Source organism: Chelmon rostratus, chromosome 23 (genome assembly GCF_017976325.1).
Source record: "Chelmon rostratus isolate fCheRos1 chromosome 23, fCheRos1.pri, whole genome shotgun sequence".
NCBI classification, from domain to species: Eukaryota; Metazoa; Chordata; class Actinopteri; order Chaetodontiformes; family Chaetodontidae; genus Chelmon; species Chelmon rostratus.
This window is the reverse complement of record NC_055680.1, coordinates 8,603,831-8,626,510: the sequence shown is the minus strand read 5'-3', so window position 1 is coordinate 8,626,510 and position 22,680 is coordinate 8,603,831. Positions and strand designations below refer to the sequence as shown.

General features: G+C 42.5%; 1 protein-coding gene across 2 annotated transcripts; it reads right to left on the bottom strand.

Moving 5' to 3' along the window:
- Positions 1–139: 139 nt before the first annotated feature.
- Positions 140–21,433, bottom strand: LOC121626724 (synaptopodin-2). 2 transcript variants are annotated; one of them, XM_041965390.1, is made up of 4 exons: positions 21,314–21,433; positions 14,143–14,294; positions 12,058–12,851; positions 5,408–10,321 (listed from the first exon to the last, which is right to left on the bottom strand). In XM_041965390.1, the coding sequence occupies exons 1-4, from the start codon at positions 21,419–21,421 to the stop codon at positions 6,618–6,620; spliced, it is 4,758 nt and encodes a 1,585-aa protein (XP_041821324.1). In that variant the 5' UTR covers positions 21,422–21,433; the 3' UTR covers positions 5,408–6,617. The 2 variants fall into 2 exon arrangements, with proteins under 2 accessions (XP_041821325.1, XP_041821324.1); XM_041965391.1 differs by lacking the exons at positions 14,143–14,294; positions 21,314–21,433 and adding an exon at positions 140–3,452 and having other exon boundaries at positions 7,401–10,321; positions 12,058–12,606.
- Between the last annotated feature and the right edge of the window lie 1,247 nt (positions 21,434–22,680).

The following is a 22,680-nucleotide window of genomic DNA, read 5'->3' as shown; positions in this document are numbered from 1 at the left end:
TCTCCCTCACAGCCCCTATCTGTCATTCTCTAATGGTTCAGCTACAGTAGGTACCCACTGTTATTATGTAACTGGTGGTCACCATGGGAACAAGTCCCCACCAACCCCTCCCAACCCCCTCCCCTGGGTACAGCGCGAGAGACAGCACATCATACAAAAAGCTTCATGGGATGGTACAGCAAGCAACAAATGGCCCAGAGCCAAGTATTTCATGCTTGGAATAGAGAGCAAAGAGCACAAACACACGGCGCAAATTGTGAAATAGTGCTATTTGGTTGTATTTATTTTGTAAAATGCTTGATGTGAATCCATATCTGAATTAGTTTGGAACAGAAATTGATTACTGGTGTTGTATTGTGACCATTATAAGTGTTGTCTGAATGGAAGCAATACAGCGTAATTATCACAGATACACCACAGTATGTCAGGATGCTGGGTGAGTCAGCTGAGACACAACACAATGCTGTGTGATCAATCTTATTTATGTTGATGAGACTGCTCGGTGAGAATCGCATTAGGACATTACGTATACTCTGTGGAAACAACAACAGCCTAGCTTTAATCTTCTACAGCAAAATCCCAAACCAAACACAAGCCACAAACCCAATACATGCTGTAAGCAATTCTCCCAGCACCAGCAAACCTGTCACAAACTAAAACAATTTTTTGTACTCATAATCAACATTCCTCAATTTCACTTTTACTCCCAACTACAGCTGAGTCCAAAAAACTTGAGACACTGTGGAAAACATCTTTTTTGTTTTTGTGTAAATACAACATTTAAAGCACATTTAAAACAAGTTGGGACAGGGGCAACAAAAGACTGGTAAAGTTATGGGATGCACCAAAAAACACCTGCTTGGAACATTCCACAGGTAAACCGACATGACTATATGAAGGACATCACTACACGGGCTCAGGAACACTTTGGAAAGCCATTGGTGGAATAGCCTCTACCATGCAAAGTGAAGCATCTGAGATAGACAGACTCAACATGGAAAAGTGCGATGTTTTTGGATTGTTTTTGGAAATCAGGTCTTCTTGGATAAGAAGGAAAAGAACCATCCAGATTGTAATCAGCACAAAACTCAAAAGCGAGCATCTGTGCTGGTATGGAGGCGTGTTCGGTACCCTTGACATGGGTAACCTGCACATTTGTGAAAGCACCATTAATGCTGAAAGGTACATCCAGGTTTTGATGTAACATATGCTGCCATCCAGACAACGTCTCTTTCAGGGACTTATTTTAACAAGACAATGGCAAAGCGCACTCTGCACGTGTTGCAACAGAGTGGCTTCAGGGTAAAAGGTTGCGGGAACTATACTGGCCCGCCTGCTGTCGAGACTTGCCTCCCACTGCAAATGTGTGACACATTATGAAGCACACAATGTGACAACAGATGCCACAGACTGTTGAGAAACTGCAGTTATATATCAAGCAAGAATGGGAAATAATTTCACTTTCAAAACTTTAACAGTTACTGTCCTCAGTTCCTAAACGCTTGCTGAGTGTCGCAAAAAGAAAATGTGATGTAACTCAGTGGTAAACATTCCCCGTCCCAGCTTGTTTGGAACGTGGCATCAAATTCGGAATGAGCGTATGTACAAAAAACAACAAAGTTTGCCAGTTTGAACATAAATATCTTTCTTTTATATTGTATCAAACTGAATGCAGGCAGGAAAAGATTTGCAAATCATTGCATTCTGCTTTTACTTAGATTTTACATTGTTATTGGAATCAGGGTGATAAAACTCCAATATCCTTCTACAAGCTGTTTTGTTGTGCTGGAATGTGACAATTCAAAGGAAATAAGTCTTGGGAAACTATAACGGTCCAAAAAGATGCCCTATTTTCTGCCTCTCATCTTCCCCCTCCCTCTGAGTAATTAACGTCCACATGCTAATGCACTAATTAAAATGCACCTGGTAAGTAAGTGGATTAATCTCACTTATGAGATCTTACATAACGACGTGTCTGCCCACAACATGCCGAGTTATAGCACTAACCTTTCCCCAAGTCTGAAGCCTCACGTCTGATGCATCTCTAATTGTATTCTGACAGTGAAATGATTTCCTGATCTGAGAACACCATCCTCATGGACTGCTGAAAAAAAAAAAAAAAAAAAAAAGCCCATCCTCCCAAAAAAGTGCACAATCACTGCAAGAACCAGCATGCTAGATACGTACATCCACAGCAGAAAATCAAACCAGCATGAACGGCAAATTCACCCACAAGCTGACAACATTTCAGGGGACAATCCCCGCTTGCAACTTACTGTTTGATGGGAAGGTCACCGATTCTTCCTCCTTCTTTGCATCCTCACATATTTCTGTTCTCAGGATGGCATTATTACCTGTTTTGTATATTCTGAAAGGGTCGCTGAACAGTCAACAGCTGCAGTTAACTCCAGATATACTGCTACTCTACATTCTCTTTCCACATATTTTGCACTCAACATGTCAGACTCATTATATCCATGGCCCGGGCCCACTTCAGTGTTTTAACCTAGCTAGAAAGCTGTCAGTTAAATGTTAATGTTAAAGTGATAAACTCGTTTCACATTTGATTACGGCATGCAAAGATCTCATCTAATGTATTTTGAACTAAAGATTTCAGAGCAAAATGTATAAAGCAATTAAAAAAATGATATTAGCAAAAGTGGGAGAAATCCAGCAATCTATCATTCATCAAACAATCATTTATCCAAATGTCCTCTTCATTGTGAGCTAACTCACCATTTTTTTGTTTGTTTAGAGATTGATGAATTAAAAATGCTCTAACTGCACTTGGATGTGTTAAGGAATGGAGTTGGATTTGACTCATTTTAAGGTCACGCAGGTGGAGCTGCATCCTACCGCTTCCAACTCCAAGTGTTGCTGGTGCACACAGACTTGTAAGTTTGTTTTCCCAAGGGCCTCTTGTACTCGGTGTAGGACACTGAGGGCCCCACATTCGCTTGTGCTGCAGACCTCTGAGGCTGCCACTGTCTGGGCAGGGACCTGTAACCGGCATTAGAGGCAGGGATGGAGATGGTGCTCCTTGTTGGGGACACAAATGATGGCAGCGGAGCTCGACTCTGACTGCGGCTTTGGCTCTGGCTCCACGTGTGGCTGCCTGTTTTCTGCGGGGCTTGGTAAGAAACCTTGGCCTTCCACTCTACTGGCGGCTCGGGCAGCATTTTGCGCTGGGCTGCCAAGCGGACGTTTGAAGCAAGGGTTTGCTGGAGGTTCTGGAAAGCAAAGGCTTCATCCACCAGGCCCAGGGGATGCCGGGAGGCGGCCTCCCAGGGCGTAATGGGTTTGTGGACCCTCTCCAGCCAGGATGTCTGCCTCAGTGGGGGAGTTTCGGAGGCCCGAGCCGGAGGCTTGGGGGAAGAAGAAGCCGAAGCTGACTTCTGGCCTGTGGATGGTACTCTGGCTGGTGGGGAAAGGGAGTAGCTCCTGCCAAGTGCCTGTAAAGAAAGATCCAGACATGTTTATTTTAGTAAGGGTTCATTTTTGTTTGGCTGACTAGCCCTCAGGCCAAATCAAATCAACTTGGAAAACACTTGGAAATAAAGTAGCTCTTTGTCAACACATTTCTTTTAAGTGCTATAACACGCTAACATTGTATCTCATGTGAAAAACATTCTGTTTTGTTGTGTATAAATATACAAACCATGAAATAGCCAGTAAAATAAATTACTGTTAAAGCTGTTAAAGGCTCTATAAAACTTATTATTTTAAACTTTGTGTGGACTTAATTGTCCATTCCACAGTAAGCCTCCTTAACCCAGTGCTTTAGCATTTGTCCAAACAGAGTGAACAGCCCTCTTATTTCTTAGAACAACTGGCTTATGAGAGAGCATGGGCTTCCCAGAGTAAGCCACATTCAGCTCCTTGACAGTGGATCCACCTTTGCTGGACAGCAATACACAGCAAAGTGCACTTGAGATGGTGAACCTGCTAAAAGACACAAAATTCCCATTCGGATGCCTGGCCAAGGGTTATGTGAGGTGACAAGGCACGTCTGCACCGTTACTTGAGTGTGACTTTAACATTCTGCTGGACATGACAGACATGCAGCAAAATCAGTGCTAGTGCTGCCATCATCTGGTGAAAGATGTGTAAGGTCAGCAGATGACAAGAGGTGGCAAAAACAACAGAGCAGGAGCAAGTGCGGTCATTTAAAAAAAAAAAGGGAAAATGTAGCTGAATGGGTCAAGGGGGAATATATTTTCTGCTGACTCAGGTAGCTGGCCTAAAACACCTGTGGCAGCTTTATCCTGGATTAGGGCAGACACAAGAATCTATGAGTAGATTAGTAGACAGTCTAAGGTCATATTTTCGTTCCACTGAAGCAGATTGCCCAGATGACTATATATCTGCCTCACATTGTTTATGTGTATTACCTAGCTGCCATTCTGCAGAATTTAACATTTAGTATATCTCATAAATGGGGCCAGAGCAGGTTTTTTTGAGTTGGTGTCTGTGACGGTGTGTATTGAGACTGATGCTCAAAATAGTCTACATGTGCACAAGTGTTATGGCTCTGTTTATCTAGATTTATGGTAAGGTTTTCTTTGGGGTCCTAGCTCTATCAGTAATATTTGTAGAGTGGAAGGTAGGTTGAACTATATGTAGAACATCTGTCCGGCCTTATTCTGAATAAAACTTAGACAATGTATAGCATTAAGTACCAACGTTTAGTTGTTTCAGCATACATTTACCATTAATGTGTGGTCTTTGAACTTACAGAAAATTCCCCTTTTTGCATAAATAAGATGTTTAAACTGATTTCTGTCTGAATAATACAACCATTTAAATGCAAATTGTGTTCAGAGGGCATTGGGAAAACAAGTAGTGCCGAGATAGAGATGCATTTATAAGCCATAGCAATCAAAACCTACAGAAATCTACCAGCTAAAGACACCATTTGCTATTAAAACTTCCACTTAACAAGTCACAACCTTTTCTGAAAATGCATGACACACCATGGATATACATTTCAGCAGGGGCCCACTCACTTGACCTGCAGAATTATCCGATGAGGTCGCCTGTATTCAGTGAAGTCACCGATCTAATAATACCCTTCACAAATGCATCATCAGGTGGTCATGCAGCAGGAATGTGCTTCACAAGCATTCACCTCAATCGCTGTAAAAGTAGGTGATTTGGATAATGAGGTGTTTCTGGCTGATGTTTACAGGCTCTTTACATCTTTATATATTTGATGGTGCTTGCACACAAACTGACTGATCCCTAGCTGAAATGTTTGCCTGAGCAAATACAGAAAAACTTTGTAATTATTTATAGTGCAAGTGGAGGGGTGGTGAAGATCAGCAAGATGGAAAGAAAAGAGACTAGAAATAGAAGAAACCCAAAAAGCATGCTCAAAGGACAAAAGAAAGGAAAGCCAAACAAGGATGAAAGACATTTTAATGGCACTGCAGTGAATCATACAGAAAGTGCACTATGAAGAAAAACACACAAAGGAAAAGGAAAAAGAAAAGAACATGAAGAACAAAAGCAGCCCTGTACCAAAAAATATATTTGTGAAGATCACCAGGCTGGTTGTCCTTTCAATAAATCTCTTTTGTTAATCATTTATCATCTATTTATATGAAACAAAAGCAGGAGAAGATGCGTGGAAGAGTGAAACTAGTAGAGTGAGCAATGTTATATAGTTTCTGTTATCAGAAAAAGGACTTTTTATATCCTTTGATAAAGTGGTTTCAGTGACTTAAGGTGAAATTTAAGCCTACTATCTCTGGACCTCTGCACTCCCTCCCATGAGGCAGTTTAAATATAGTTGCGAACATGATGCAACAGCTGTTAAAAAGCTTAAAATAAAATCAACCCACTGAAGTAGGCGCTCTGGAAAAGACACTGAGGAAAGCCACTGAAGAATAAAGTGTCTCTTAATCAAACATTTGAAATTCAAGCAAGGCAGTGTTTGCTGTTGCTATGTATGTATTCCTGTATTCTCCAGCCTTCACTTGAAACTCCAGAGTTGTTACATAATCTCTGCACTTATGACATCGACATTGCAAATTTAGCCTTCTGCTTGGTATCATTACACCCCACAGACCCCGACCTCTTTCCTCACTACTTAATGTTTATTTTTACTTTATTCATTTCATTGATTTATTTTCATTCAACTTGTATTTTAGCTGTTTTTGTTTGTTTTTATCAAATAAGACACATTTCACATTTTCTTCTTTTAAAAAATCAACTTCCTATTATCACTGTCACATTTTTATCTCACTCCTTTATGACTGAACATCATGCTCCCCTACATTCTTATACTGCCACCAACTTTAGATTCATTTACTTAAAATTAGATTAATTTCTAATTATTTTCCATATGCATCATTTCCTGTGAACATGTCAAAACGCACATGCTTTAAAAAGATATGCATTTTGACATGTTCACATGGCTCATTTTCTTAAGCTGTTTGTGATGCCATTTGCATCAGCTCGAAAAACTTTGAAAACCTTCAGAGTGGGTAGAGGTGACAAGAGTCATTGCAACAGCAAGTTTATATGCTCAAAATAGTCCACTTGGCAGTGGCCTGCAAGAGCACCAACCCTTTGACTCAAGCAGACACTAAGCATGTCATGAATCTACACCAGGATCACTCTTCGTCAACTGCCGTGGGCTTCCACACCTGAGCAGAGCTCTTTTTAGCTGTAAATTTAGGTTTAGGAGCAGCTACAGTGTTGCCACCTGATGCAGATTCAGGTCTTGCAGCTACAGGAAAACTAGGTGCAACGTAGCTACTGGGAGGCTGTGGCTGGTAAGGTATTGAGGGAGTTGCCAAATAGGGAGGGCTGTTGGCTGGTTGGTAAGGGACCTGCGTTGCCTGTTGGTAGGGAGGGTTTGGAGACTGAGGAGCTTGGGGATGATAAGCAGGTGGGGCAGGTTGCTGATACTGTTGGTTATATACTTGCTGGTAAGGACCACCAGGAGGCTGCTGATAAGGGTTGGAAGGAGGAGGATAAACTGGATTTTGCTGATAGTGGCCATCATGCATCATAGGCTGCATGGGCATTCCATAGGCTTGCTGGGGATATGGGGCATTAAATGGTACAGCTGGCTGGACAGGGGGTATTTGCTCATATCTAATTGGTTGGTTTTCGACAGGAGGGTTAGGAGGAGGTGAACAATTGGGCTTAGGTGCAGGGGGCTTGGCAGCCTCTGCTGCTGGGCCAAAGGTAAAGAGTGAGGAATTGAGTTGATAAGGTTGATGCTTCATAACATCTATAACATTGAGGGGTTTAGGGGCAGGTTTTTGCTTCTCTTTGTCTTTTTTCTTGGCTTTAATTGAAGGACTACTTGGAGGGGGCTGCTTTGTTGCTGCTGGGGGATAAGAAGGAGACTGAATAGGATTATATGCCCGTGAAGGTGGAGCACGTACGTTTGGTGTATATTTCCATTCATTTGGTAAGGAAGCAGTTGGCGATGTTGACCGGCTCTCCTTGTTTGCTTGCACAGTCTCAGAGTCCACAACAAACTTCTCCATACGAGACTGCCTCTTGGCAAACATATCAGCTCCTTTCCCTCTGACGGCTGGCATCTCAAAAGCTGAACCTGGGGATGATGGGTTTAAGACAGTGGCCATTGGGTTGATGGGTGATGAAGCTCTTTGACTAATAGTAAAAGAGTGCATTCGCTGTGGTGGGGGTGGAGGGGCCCGGTTTTGTGGCGCATTTTGCGGTGGATGCCAAGGTTTTGGAGATGGATTTGTGTTCACCATTGACGTGGAAACATTCACAGGTGTTTGCTGTGACTGTGGTGCCCAAGTATTCACAGGTGTCTGAGGCTGTGCCTGAGCTGAAGGCCATGTATTCATTGGGGGCTGTGGCGAAGTCTTTGAAGTCGATTGTTGCCAATTTGGCTGTGGTGTGGGCTGGGGTGGAACTGGTTGAGCCCAAGGTGGTTGATGTTGGGCCTGATTTTGCTCTTGGGCCCAAGAACTCATGGGATGCTGACCATGTTCTGAAGGGTGCTGGGTCCATGAAGGTTGGGACTGAGCCTGGGCAGGAACTGGCGCCCATGGATTCAAATTGGCTTGGGGTTGTGCAGGAGGTTGGGCTTGGGCTGCTTGGATCCAAGGTGGCTGGACTTGGGCTTGAGTTTGTGACGGAGGCCATGCATTAATTGAGGGTTGCTGTTGAGGCTGAGCAGAGACCCAAGGTGGTTGAGGCTGACCTGGTGCTTGTGCCTGTGGCCATGCTTGTTGTGGAGTCTGATGCGGTGATTGCTGAACCCATGGGGGTTGTTGCTGGGATTCTGGAGGAACCTGCTGAACCCACGGGGGTTGTGCTTCAGATTTTTGCTGGGGTTGTTGCACCCATGGTGGCTGATGCTGAGAGTGCGTTTGTGATGGCTGTGCCCATGGGGCCTGTGGCTGATGCTGCAATGGTTGGTCTTGAGGTTGACCCCAGGTTGGTTGCATTTGCTGCATACTTGGCTGCTCATGAGAGTGTGTCCAGGGTGGCTGTGATTGTGTTTGCTCTTGAGGCTGGGCCCAGGATGGCTGAGCACTTGTCTGGGCTTGTGTGTGCTCTTGAGGCTGATTCCAGGATGGTTGGTTTGGAAGGGTCCAAGTATTTGTAGGGGGTTGAGGCTGTACTTGAGTCTGTGTAGGCTGACTTGTCACCCAAGGTTGTTGTTGTGGGGATTGACTTGGAGGTGGTTCTTGGGGTTGTACTTGAGATGGATGCCAAGAATTGGTAGATGGCTGCTGTTGTGCTTGTGTTTGTGCTGCAGCCCAGCTTGCCACAGGAGCAGGCTCAGGCTGCAGTGTAGAATTCATACGACCATATTCTTCCTGAGCTGTCACTTGCAGATGCTGTTGTTGAGATTCAGGCTCCAGGAGGGGCCATGTGTGCTGCTCCTCTGTGGTATTGCTGGCAGGAACCTCCTGGGGGGCAGGAGGGGGAGAGGGCTCAGGGGCAGGTGCAGGGGTTGGCTCTAGTTCTGGAGCAGGGGTAGATTCTGTAGTGGGGGCTATAGCAGGTGTGGATACACTATTTTCAGCTTGTTGAGGCATGTCCTGGTTGGTCACTTCTATCTGTGGGGACCAAGGAAGAGAATTGGGGTTAATCACCGGCTTCGGAGCCACTGGTGGAGGAGTCTTGTGTTTAACTGCAGACTGGAGGAAATTACACGCCTCAGCCCCAAGGCTAAGGTAGTCTTCTTCAGGTCCTGACTCAAATCCCAACTTCTTATCACTCCTGTTGAGGAGGTTTAGCAATGCTGGGTTAGGTGATACTTTTGGTGCTTCCTTAAAAGTGAACATAGGCTTGCCAGAGGTTCTTTTCCTTGCATCCATCAAAAGGCCAGTTTTAATAGCAGGGGTAGAAATGCGCTCATCCCGGGAAGCTATCTGCTCTCCTTGGCCCACAGAATCATGATTGGTCCCACTCATTGCGGGAGAATAAGGGGTAGCCGCCATGTTTTCGACCAAGAAAGGCTTTGCAGTACGGTTGCTGAAAGAACTCTGCATTTCACTGGTTTGATGCTGCACTGTGCCATTGATGTTTGTAGAGTAGTGCTGCATTTGCTGTTGCGCTTGATGATATTCTTGCTGCTGCTGATACATTTGCTGTTGCTGATAATGCTGCTGTTCATACTGCTGCTGCTGATACTGTTGTTGGTATTGCTGTTGTTGGTAGTTCTGTTGTTGTTCATAGTACTGCTGCTGGTACTCTTGTTGCTGTTGGCTTTGTTGGTGTATATTTACATCCATGTAAGCATGGCCCTCTGTTTTGGACTGCATGTAGGACTGTTCCACTGTCTTCTTTTCAGCTGCTAGTACTCCTTCTACTGGCATCCCATGGCGCCTCAGCTCCTCATGTTCAGCAGAAATCTCATCCATCCTTTGACGCCGTTGGGCAAACATTAGGGCACCCTTGCCCTTGGTTTCAGGCAAACATTCCATCTTTGTTTTGTTGTTCAGGTTCCTTTCAATCTCAAGGAGACCCTTATCCCAGTTGATAGTTAGCACACCTTTGCTACTCTGAGCATTAGTGAGGAAATGCTTGTCTATTTCAGAATCGTTAGGAGCCACAAGGGTAAATTCAACAGTATGGGTTTCTTGTTTGTCGCCTTCGTTTTCTTCGTCCTCTTCGTCACTGTACTCTGGTTCGTCTTCTCCTGTGCCGTAGCTGACAAGTGTGTATTTCTTCGCCCTCTGTCGATGTTTCTTGAACATCAACAACCCCTTGTTGTTGGGGTTGGGCGGAGCAGCCGTAAGAAGGAGAGCAATACGTTTACATTTGGACTTGGCCTCCTTCACCTGCTTCTCAGACAGACTCTCACTACGTCTGAGCCCTGTATAGAGAAGAAAAAGAGAAAGAGAGTCCAGTGTTTAAAATACAGGTTCCTAAAGAGGGGAATCAAAAGCAATCTTTCTCTCGGATGGATTTCACCTGAAATTATCAATATTAATTGCATGTTTTTAAACAAAAATTATTTTTGAACTTTCTTTCCTCCTTTGTCTCCATTAGTAACTGTTTTGTTTGTACCACTCTTTGGTCACTGACTTGAGACAACTTCAAGGCAGTCCTTTTACACTGCATCTGCACTGATAATGTAGATGTAGTTGACTAAATTACTTTTAATAATTAATGTAGAAAGCTGCTTTTAATATGTTCCCATCCTGAATATGAGTCGAAAAGATGAAATTATATTCCATCATATGAACCCCACTTTGGTGTAGCACTCTGAAGAGTAAAAATAGAACTTGCAGACATTACATGGTGAGAGATGGCAAAATTACATTTGAAAACAAAGTTAAGCAAGACACAGAAAAATTTGTTTCAGCATGTAATATTGCACTGGTTTTAAAGATGCATCCCATGTTCTCAGTTAAATCAGAGGCAGAAATGACAACAGACTGACAAACAACGAATACTGTATGCACTGTTTAACTGATCTGAACGCAGAATAAACATGCTGTAAAAAAAGCTATGAACTGGCTCCTTCACATGCAAAGCATTCAAATCTATATATTCTTAGTCCATTCTTAATATTTATCGACCAATAGCTATGTAGTTTTCTTCATTATCAAATTTGTTCATTCAATTGAAGATAAAATGTCAACCCATAAAGCGATCATGAAATTCTCTGACCCATGTCTAATATCCTAAATTGTTCACAGACAATGAACCAAAGAAAGATTAAAGATAGCCTGCATGCAATAAATCCTTATCTGTAAGTTCGCAAGCTGTCCACTTAAAACCTTCTGTTCTTCTTAAATCTGTCACATTTGCCAACACCTTGGCCAATCCGATAATGGACGTTAGACAACAAACCCACTCTCAAAATATCCAACAACTCAAGGCAGTAATAAAATAACACATAGGATTACTTTTTTATATTCCTGCAAGACTAACCTGAAGGTGGAGGAGACAGCGGGAGTGAGCAACGGACTCACTTTTTTAGCTCAGTTAAAGCACCCAGTTTGAAAGGATCAGGTAACGGGCTGGGGGAGCACATGCTGGTGTCTGTCAAAGGGCTACTTCTGCAGGCATCATCAGCGTGCTGGTGTTATATTTATGTCTTCAACACAGCTCGGACGAACGCCTCGGTATCCATATTCATTGCCAAGCCTCTTCAGATGGATAGTTTAAGATGTTTTAAAAAGTGTAGTAGCTTCTCACACATGTTCAATTCATATAGTTTTTAATCTCTTTTTCTTTTGATTCTTCATATGCAGCATTCGTTGACTGTCACCATCGCATCGGCACTGTGCCTCCCAGCTATCACTTTGATTCTGTTGTTATTCAGGTTAGACCCGGATGTATCTGCTTCCATTCAAAGGAATGAGCACCCTCCTCCAACTGCAGTGACAGACACATACTATTTTGAGGAGCGCACACACACTGGACATCAGGCTTTGGAATGCACACATGTTGTTGGCAAATGCAATTTAGTGTTGACCGATTAGCTTGCAGATTCCTCCTCAAAGAATTGATCCTTATTACCCACACACTCACACACAAAGAATGAATGCAGACAAGGACATTACTCCATGGCACAGATGGAAATGGGACATAGGTACTTACTGGCGTGTCTTGCCCGATGCTTGTTGGGTTTGTCTGGATCCCCCTCAGAATCACAGTCCTGCTCTTCTGTTGGTGTTGCCTCTTCTAAGGGAATTCCAAATGAGACAGTAAAAGACCCAGGAAGCCCCTCACAGTGCCCTCCTCCTTCTTCTCCCTCGCTTTGGTATCCAGCACCTCCACTGACCCTGGGGCCTCCCACGCTGAGGATGCCCCTCCCTGCCCCTGATGCTGCAGGCTGCTGCAAAACCACCTCCACCTGCCCCAGCATCAAAGGGGAGCTGAGCACGACTCCGTGCTGCCCAAGCGGCTCTCTGGCAGAGCATGGCACGCTGCTTGACGTCGTGGTGGAGTGGATCGTCTCAGTGGCCTCTCTGTTTGAGAGTTCTCCCTGGATCCCAACAGCATTCCCAAGAGAGGTGCAGCCAACATCGTCTAAGGTTTGCTCTGAGAAGGACACCTGAAGCTCAACCATGTCCCCAGGAGAGAAGCATCGTTGCACTTCTTCATAATTTTCCTGAAAACCAGGTTCCCGGCCTCTCTGATTGCCAGATGAGGGACGATGTAGCTCGGTGCAAAGCAGCTTCGGTCCCTTGGGAAACACTGAGTCGCGGTCCAGCTCCCCACAGCAGGGCTCATCGTGTGACTCAGATATGTAGAGCCCCCTTGGGCTTTGGGACCTGTGCTTTGGGGAGAAGATGTGGAGTGTGGTGCTCTCTAAAGCAGCACCAGAAGAGTCCCTCTGACCAGAGTATGTCTCTTCTGATTCAGAGTCTTCTGGGGGGATGGTGCAGTATCTTTCAAAGGAGAGGGGAGAACAGGAACAAATGAGAGGTGCAAGTGTTATTGAATCGATAACCAATATTTATCATGAATAGCAATAAGTGATAATGTCACCATTCAGTTTTTGGGCCTGTGCATTTAAGGATAAGCGACTTACAGACAAAATATCTACACTGCCTTTTTATCATCTGATTTTTTTTATCATCAAACATTTCTTTCTATTTTCCAGACACAGCGTAAGGCCGGGGTTGGCGTTCACACAAATTGTTTTTGCTCATTAAATTACAATACCATTTGAATGAGCAGTACATCATCACTGAGGAATGGGGCCATTGGATTGTTGAGGATGTAAAGCTCGTCTCCCATTGCTCAAGTTGTCAAAGTAATCAAGTAGATTTAATCTTCATGCAGCAAGCTAAATGAAAGGGCCAGGTCACTGAAGAGGAAAGTAATCACGCTTCAACATCACTCTGCCTAATTTCCACTCTCAAGGTCAGCAAGGAATAGCATAGCAGAATGTCATTAACTCTCACTGCAATTATTGAATTTAAGTCAATTAGACCCCAGTGACTAGTCCATTTGAGTGACATGTCATAATATATTTTGTTGCTGAGGTCATCTGCTTTCCAACTCTACAGAGACAAGATTCTATAGTCATGCAGTCATATAAACAACAATCCTGCACTGTGCTTACATCCCTGTTATAGCACAAAGAACACAATTTCAGACAAGAAGAAAAGAACTATAGATTTAATACTTTAGGTTTGACTTTAATATGCCTTCAAAACAGCTGTATATTACTCTGCAGTTTAAGTGTGGGCACATTAAGGCATATGCAGCAATATTTGAGGACATGTCACCCTGATAAACACACTGCCAGTGCCCACTGAGTAATGGCTGAGCAGCTGCATGTCAATCAAGACCTAAATGTGTAGCACACTGGCCAAGCCAGTTGGAAGGTCAGCGTAGCTGACACACATTAACTCACCAATACACACAGAGACATAGATGCACATATCTGCACAGGCAGTCAGTTGTTCACTGAACGATGCAAAAGGGCACAGGTCATAAAACAACATGCTATCTAAATGCTAATACAGTGGAGCAACAATCATTTAGCATTGTCCAAGGACATACAGTACTGCATGGCTCAGTTGTCATAATGCTTAGATATTGAGAGTTACTGAATGTACAGACAGATTTTCAAGCCTGGTGTTGTGTTTGCGTCGTGTTTTCTACAAGTCACAGATTTTCTATGGCTACAATGCCACCATCATTAATTTAACAGGCCATAAATGGTGCTACCTTTTCACAAGGAGCTGCAGACAGTCGATTGACGTGTCGATGAGCGCAAAGGCTCGTAAAAGGGTGAGATCAGCACACGGCTCTCCGTTGAGTGACACCACCTCATCTCCTTCCTGCACTCCAGCCAGGAAGGCACGGCCCCCTTCTTCGACCTGTGAAAGACAAAATCTTCATGAGAAAAACTAGACAAATATATATTACATGCTGGGTCAGTGTCCATTATCAGCATAGGTAAACTCCTCACTAAGTATCACCATGAGGTAACACTATAACCAGCTGCCAGTGACACAAAAAACACAAATGGAACCCACAGATAAAGATCAACACAGTGGGGATGCCCCAGGTGTGAGCATGTCGCTATAACCTTCGCAAACAGCCGAGCTATCGCAGTGCTTCTATTTAAAGGAAGTCAAAATAAATCATCTTTAAGATGTTGTCAGTTGCGAGGAAGGTCATAATAGAGAAACTTCTTCCCTGGGTCAATGTCACAAACATTTTTAGGCTATAAAAAGAAGCAAAAATACATGATGCCTCCTCATGAGAATAATATGAGAAAAATCTTTTTCCATAAATACAAGAGTCAGCCTGCAAATTATATTAATGAAAGCAAAAGAGAGGAAGACTGTAAATAAACAGTGGTTTAGCACAAAGCTAAGTGCAATGTCAAGGGTCTCTACAGATAAAATAAGGCTGGCTTTGATTGCTGAATATGTCATACCCTTCAACGTGTATGAAGTTCAAGCCAGGCCAAAGCGAAGTACACCAAAAGTGAATCAGGTGAAAACACGTGTTCAGACTGGCTCATTAGTATTTGAGACATATTAAATGAAGATATGGAGGATGAGGTCTTTTCCCAAAACTAACCAGAAACACCTGGAAATGAATAGAAGAGTATATGATCAATAAGTCACTGTAGAGTCAAGCAGCAGTTTGCACAGTTCACTTTTCAAAGTACAACCAGTGCCACTGACATTGAAGACATGGATTAGGTATACCTTGTATTTTAGCCACGCAGCTGCATATTGTTGCTGTCGGCCAGCTCTGTGCTGAACCATTTAAAAGGCACCTCTTTACACAGTTAAACTAATGACTGATGGTTTGGTTCCCTTGTAATTGGTTCTTGAGGCCCATAAAATGGTTCATTAATAAGAGGATTTAATAAGGAGAAATACCCCATAAATTTTGCACAAAAGGCCACTTATACAGCTCGGGGAATAAATGAGTCCTTCAGTACCATGCAATTAGAGGATATGCTCTCAGGAAATATGTTAACATATTTTGTTCTTGAGATTGGTAATCACTTCATGTACCAATACTTTTTGGGCACCATGACAGCTCAAGTTTAATTCTTGTTGTGTATAATCTCGCTCTCTCTCTCCTAAAGTCAAAAAGTCATCATCTTAAATATTCTTAAAATATTGGAAGGGATAATGTTCCATAACTCAATTTCATTCACTGTAACAAGGCCATGTGTCTTTGTTTTGGCTAATTCCCCAAAGGATTAATTTACAAATATACACAGCAATGTTTCTGATAGATCAGAGTCAATACAGGCTAACCCTTGATGATACTGAAAATGAGTAAATGACCAGTTTGCCATCAATAATGACAATGCCCTTTTATTGCCAGGCCAGCATTCACTTCAAGTTGATTTACTTCATCACACCATCGCTAAACAAAAACAGCCTCCTAGGTTTCTTATATATTAAAGTTACTGTGACCCAGAAAGCCCTACTGGCAAGCAGCAGACACATAAATTGTGGAACTGGAAAGAGCTCAGAGCTCAGGCATTTCAATACTGTGGTTATCCATCTCCATGTTTATTTTAACAGCACAACACACGGAAAGTCTGTGTTGCTCTCTCATGTGGTCCAGTCATGGGGCTAATGCACCAGAAAACTGAATGTTGAGTGCGTGGGGATATCACAACAAACAGTCCTTTCCACTCTCTTCTACTTTCTTGATGGAAATATTTAAAAACTGGAATCAATTCTTGCATCTCTGCGGACATGTGTCTCAACTCGAGATATATGCAGTAAAACAATTTTATCACTAGATGGCGCCGTGCACACATACATCTTTTACTGCTGAGGGAAGAGAAGGAGAATCCCTGCATGTCCATAACATCAGAGTTGGCAAAGACCGTCAGAAAGAATGTCCAAAAAAACAAGCAAAAAAAAACATTTGTGCACCAAATGCAGCGGACAGATTTTGCATTAGAACCCATCCTGATTCAACACTTCATCATCTGTCTCACATACCTTTGATGCTTGTTGACTTTTGTTCCATGACTAGCATTTCAAAGGCACACGCAAAGTTAATTTGCTCTATTTTTTGCATCCATCTAAAGCACATGCTCCAACATATACAACAAGGTGAACTAGCATACCTGCTTGTACAGAACCTTAAACACATAAGAATGAGTCTAGCATAAGCAACACCACTGGCAATAGAATGGGCCTACTTTGCTGTATATACAAAGTATTTTATCATTTACTTTATAGAGCTGGTAGCTTTCAGACAAAGCCCTTCTGAGTTTTAAGAGTTAACAGAGTGCAAACAGGCCCTATAAGGCAGCCAGTGTGGCTGCCTATTGGGGACTCACTCCTCACAACAGGGAGGATGGTTTGTGTGGAACGCCACAGCAACCGCTCCTGCTCCAAAAAAGGAGGGGAAACATTTGTCGTTGTCTCTCCTCGCAACGCAAAGGTACACAGACAGCCAGGCAACGTTCAAAGGAGGCAGATAGCGTCTCAGTCCTGTTTGTCCTATGCTGCTTGGAAAGAGAAACACAGCCTGGAGTAACTGTGCAGGAAAGGATAACAAATAAATGCTACAGTAGGTATCAGAAGAGAGGAACATAAACAGCGCTGGCCTTTTATTTCCTCAAATAAAGTGCTTTCCAAAAACACACTCTGCCCTGATAAGGAGTATTTATGTCATCATGTGGGGCCACAGTTAGACAGCAGTATATAGACATGTTATCTTCGGTTGCCCATTTTCAAATTATCTCTTTAATAGGCTTAAACACAAGAGAAAATCACAGGAAACACAGGGCTGCATAATGCGCCCACATAGCTCCCAGCAATTCCTGCCCTTCACAGCTTTAAGCAATTACGTTTTTACATTTCAGGAAAATATTTTCCAGCTGCCATGCAGGTAGCACTCACACCGTGCAGGAGGATGATCGGACTTCATTCACTCATCTGCTCCTCTTTGTCTTAGAGGGGAGGTGGAGAAACATTTCTGGAGCGAGAGAGTTCAGTACTTCAAAAGTTTATGACATTTATTTGTTAGGGAGCATTTAAAGAAAGAAATTTTCACTGTTTAGCTTCTGGCTAATTCTGATCTGCATTCCCTGGGCATACTACTAATGCAATTAATACAAATAAAAACTTCAAAGTACAAACATACATTCCCGCCTGCTGCCAGCTTATTGCAAAAACATTGTGTTACGCTGAATTACATTCTATTTGGGTGTTTCGACAACATTTCCAGATCACTTAATTCATTCTTTACTTTAATTTGAGCTGAGGCAACTTTGCTCAAACCTTACCTAACTCTGATTTTATGAAATGGATTTATTTTGGAAAGAAGCCCACATTATGTAAACACTACATTAAAATTACAAGTTAATATGATTCATAAATGGCTGAAGGCACAGATGTTCACTGTCACTTCTGTCTCGACAGAAATCGACACATTTTTAAGATAAAATGAAGGATTAAGTGTTCCTTTATGACTTTGTATTATAAATATATCATTAAAAATAACTTTTTGGTTCGCTGATAAGTACTCCAGATGAAAACAAGGCTTATCACATGACAGGTGACAGTTTGGAGATTCATGGTTTTCACAGGACAGTGATGCCTTTTTATCATATTTGCAATACTATACATCCATATGCATACAAATCACAATGTCACTATTACTATACATTATCCTTTTTTTCCCTCCATAATCTGCTGAATCACAACCAAGACCAGCTGGGCCTCACTTTGGGAAAGAACATTCACAGCCAGGTACAACTCAAGTCCATGTCATCAAAATATGAAGCCGTTGGAGTGTTGGCCTTAATTTATTGAGATTATGTGAGATAAAAAAGGGGAACAAAATGAGCACAGTCATCATCTGAGGTCACTGCTTTCTCCCAGCACCAGGATTTAGATGTTTTGCTGAAAAAAAAAGCAATGCCAAAAACTCCAGTGAGAGGGAAAGGGAGCTGTGAAGCACTTTGTTTACTCGGGCAAAACGGCACTGAATGAATGCAGCAGCCGCATTTTGCTGATTGCTTGGCAGCTTAATAAGGTTCCTATGGTGCGCTATTAGGACTGAGGCATCTGCAACAAGAGCCCTTTTTGCTCTGCGAAGGGTAAGATAACCCTGATGAAAGGTCCAGCTATGACTGTAATTTAATGGAATGAGGAAAATATTTGGATATGTTCTTATTAGACTCTGAAAAGCCTCAGACTTGCATTAAGACTTCAGATTTTTTTGTTGTTCATTGCTCCATAACTGATCTGATGCATGTTGACATTCCACATACCATGATGGCATATCTTAGTAGGCAGCAAGCCAAAACCTCCTGTTCAGTTTGTTAGGCTTCAAGACATTTCTTTTTTGGAGTACCTGCTGAGTATTAGTCTTTTTTTGCCAAGTTATCCAAAACAACCATTATGCTGTTACCATAGCTGTGATTTGGTGTATTTGTGGGTCAGGACTTGTAAAATTTTGTATTCTGCAGTTTCTGTAGCTTTAAAAATAAAGTGACCTCATCAACTTTGTACTCAGGCCAGGACTCCAAATGAGAAGAAAAATACTGCCCTCCCTTATATGGAAAGAACCTTTTTAGAGTGGATGCCCCATGCCCTTCCACTGTACTGCCTGTCAGTACACTGAACAATCACTTTCTCTCAAGAAACAAAACACAGTTTCCACTACACTCAACAGAAGCTTGAAGAAAAACACATTTTATCTGACGCAGGAGAGCCTCGAGGTTAAGAGTATTTGTCATGATCTTGGTATGTTTGCTTTTTTGACTTTTAACTAACAGACTTGGCTCTCTGTCCTTCCTACAAGAAGAGTTTGGAGGTATGTTTAGAGTTATGCCTTCCAGATGAGGTGGACTAAAACTCCCAGATGTCCAAGTCGGAGGCATATGCATCATATGTAGCGACTTCACTGTAACAGGCCAACACTTAAATGCATTGAATCACAAGCACCTCATGCAGCACATGAAAACACTTACTCAAAACTTGACAGTTCAGTTTCTAGAGAAAACTGGAACAGGTGGTAGAAGTTGGGGGCATTACCCCATGTGGAGACTTTCACAGTTGTTTTCCTGACTAAACTCATGGTTTGTGCTAATTTTGGTTTAGCATTTTGTAACAGTTGTGTTGGCTCTTGCTCAATAGTTTTTCCATACAGTGTATAGACTTTGTGGGGGGTTGTATAAATGAAATTTAGCATGCTTGGAAAGTTTCTGTAGACTGAGAGGAATTTGTTTGTGTAAAAACTTTGATTGGATCTCAAAGACATCTGTTGCTCACATTTGAGTCCTTTTTGTCCTTTGTTTATGTATTTTAACACAACGTATGTTAACATCTTCAACAGAGACCTACAGTATAAGGGTGTGAAATGATTCTCACTGATTTTATGCTTTTATTCCAACCAATCACATCATGATAAGTTATTTAGTCTCTTAAAATCAACTAGCCAGATGTTTATGGGCTAATTTGAAGCTTTAGTGGATGTGTATCCACTTGCTCAATTATAAGACAGGATTTCATGCCAGCAAATGTGGAAATAATATGTCTATTCATTCAAAAATCACAATAAATTCACAAATGAACTTCAGAATTGTGGCTTTAATTGTTTGAAACGAGCTAAGCGCTCGTCATTCAAATGATCTATTGATGCTTCCAGAGTGCCTTCTTCTGCTGGAGCTTTGATGTGGTAGGAATGCAGCTGAAGAGAAACATTTACGTTTTCTCTACATGGAGGATGAGCTGATGAAGGATCCGTGCAGCCTGAGTACTTCCGAACATGCATTGCTATACCATATATAGACTGTCAGCAGCTCTTCAGAGTAAAGCCACCTGGCTTTACCTCTCTCAGTGCACATTTCCATCACAACTATCTGTACTTCATTACATACTGCATTAGTCTGACATTTCTACTTGAGCATTTTATATATCCAAATGTCTTTGAAGGCGAATCTGACAAGAGTGATTATATGAGGAGCAACCTGGAATAAAACATCAATTTGGAGTTTATTCTATCATCTATTCACAAATTCTCATGAATTGTAGAAGTACGTTACTGTAGGCCTACTGAAGCACAGTATCAGTGACTCTGCAATATCTGGTGATATAATGCACAGAATGAATGGAACATGCAAAGTCCTGGAGATAAGCTATTGTACAGTGCATAAAGTGAATGAATATATGCACTTCAAAAAGCAAACAGAAAGCAAACAGTGTGTGTCAGAAGGATACTATCAGAGGGCCTATCAGGTTTATTGCCAAACTATCAGGATAAACAAATATTATGGAGCCAGAGTGATTATAGCATAACCTATAATTTGCCTAACCTCATTTCTGTCATTTATTTCAGTGTTCTTTTCAAGGGATATCTGCACGGTCATAGCTTAGTGTTCGCTGACTTTTCTTTTTGTTCTTCTGCATGTTCCTGCATTACGCACGCACCTTTCCCTCTCCGGGTTGGTGACTCGTCTGAATTACGCTTTGCTCTCTCGCTTTCAGTCTTCCTGAGTGATAACAGATCGCACTGGCCTCAGCTTCACACTCTCCCTTGGCCTTGACCATATAAGGGTCCCGAGGAATCTCGCACCAAAACACGGCCAACGCACACAAAAATGCAGCGACACGCACCGCTCCGAAGAAATCCTCTCCCACCAGTTTGTCCAACGTTTTCAAAACTCTTTTTTTATTTTTGGAACTCTGAATTCCTCAACAAAACTCATTAAAAACTGATACCATAGAAATGGAATTTGTAATCCAAACTGGGTAATTTCTAAGATCTCCACAGTAAAATGAATATAACGTTCATTAGGCTTTGTCAGGACCAAACATCTGACATTATCGTGTTAGATCTCAAATTAACACCTTATATTAATACATCAACACCTAATATGAGGACAGACAGATACCTGGGAGACTAGGAAAGGTCTGTAGGTGTCCCCCTCTCCCTCTCTCAGGCTGAATCCCCAGGGCGCACCACCACGCAGCGTCACGCAGATGTAATCCCCGGTGCCCATGCTGCGCACAGCTCCTCAGCCAAACCTCGCGATCATCGAGCCGTCAGCCGGACCAGCCGCACTTTGTAGAAACCACCTCCACCGCACCGCTGTATAATCCCCATCACCATGAGTTCTGCCTGAGTCCAGCCCGCTCCAGAGACGTCACGGCGCACGGACCCGCCTGCAGGCGTTGCATGCAACTGGTTGGTGAATGCTTGGACTATTTTACTCCATGTCTGCCTGAGCAACATCATCACAATTCTTCAACTTCAGCAGAAAAAAAGCCATAAAAGCCATAAAAACCCTGATAAATACTCCAAAGAGCAAATCCATGAGAGCTATAACCTTTAATTTAAAGATGTAACATGTTATTGTGCATTAATGCAGGTACAGCTACAATTCTTATCTGTGCTTGTTATCTCTATTAGCTGAGTGGTTTGGTTTTATAATGACTCCGATAGAGTGAGTGTGCTTTTTCTTAAGTGGCATCACTGTAGAGTAAACTACTATCAGGACCTAGGCGTCCAAATTAACTTAATTATTCAATTACATATCATGTAGCCTAGTAGTTTCCTCTCACTACAGAATGATCTAATGTTAGTTTCAGAGATTGCAAAAAAGCAGATTTAAAGATACTGAGCATCTCATCAATAATAATACGATTTAATTTGTGTGTAAATGTAGAATGTGATTTCTTCCACGGGTAGTCTCATATCCTCAAATTTTCAGGGACTATATCCGACTGGTATCTACATTCTTGGTCAGTACAATATGGGCTATAGGTTTTGTAACCATCTGACTTCTCCTGTCATTTGCCTTATCAATAGATTTGAATAATTCTGGTGTCAGTTTCTTCTGTTTGTCCTCATCGTTTTATCATAACAGAGAGTGATAACTGCTCTGCTCAGGGCTCAGGTGGTGATGAAACATTTGTGTTATCGGGGCCGCACAGGTCCACATCCCCTGTGCTGACGTGTATGGGTTCCCTCTCTTTCACGCATGCGCACAGCGCCTGACACGACTCACAGCCCCATCAAGGTAGCTGAAGACACCCCGGCCAAAGCCAGAAATTCAACTATACACTCTTCAACATAAAAGCATATTAGAATGCTTTTGCGCAAATACCTGGGTGTCCACAATGTCAAAATTGCTTTTCTAAGTCCTCAAAAACTAGTCCTGATAATTGGGTAGTGTGTTTGTGTGATTCGTATTGTGTAATAACATTTAATCGCCGTTTATGCCTTTATTTTGACATGGGCAGCCGGAAGCATCGTCTC

Bases quoted from the DNA above. Each gene is read 5' to 3' on its own strand.
- LOC121626724 (XM_041965390.1), bottom strand. From the start codon at position 21,421: ATGGGCACCGGGGATTACATCTGCGTGACGCTGCGTGGTGGTGCGCCC. The intron at 14,295-21,313 runs GTATCTGTCTGT...TGTCTTTCACAG, and splicing joins GACCTTTCCTAGTCTCCCAG to GTCGAAGAAGGGGGCCGTGC. The intron at 12,852-14,142 runs GTAGCACCATTT...CTCCTTTGAAAG, and splicing joins CTGCAGCTCCTTGTGAAAAG to ATACTGCACCATCCCCCCAG.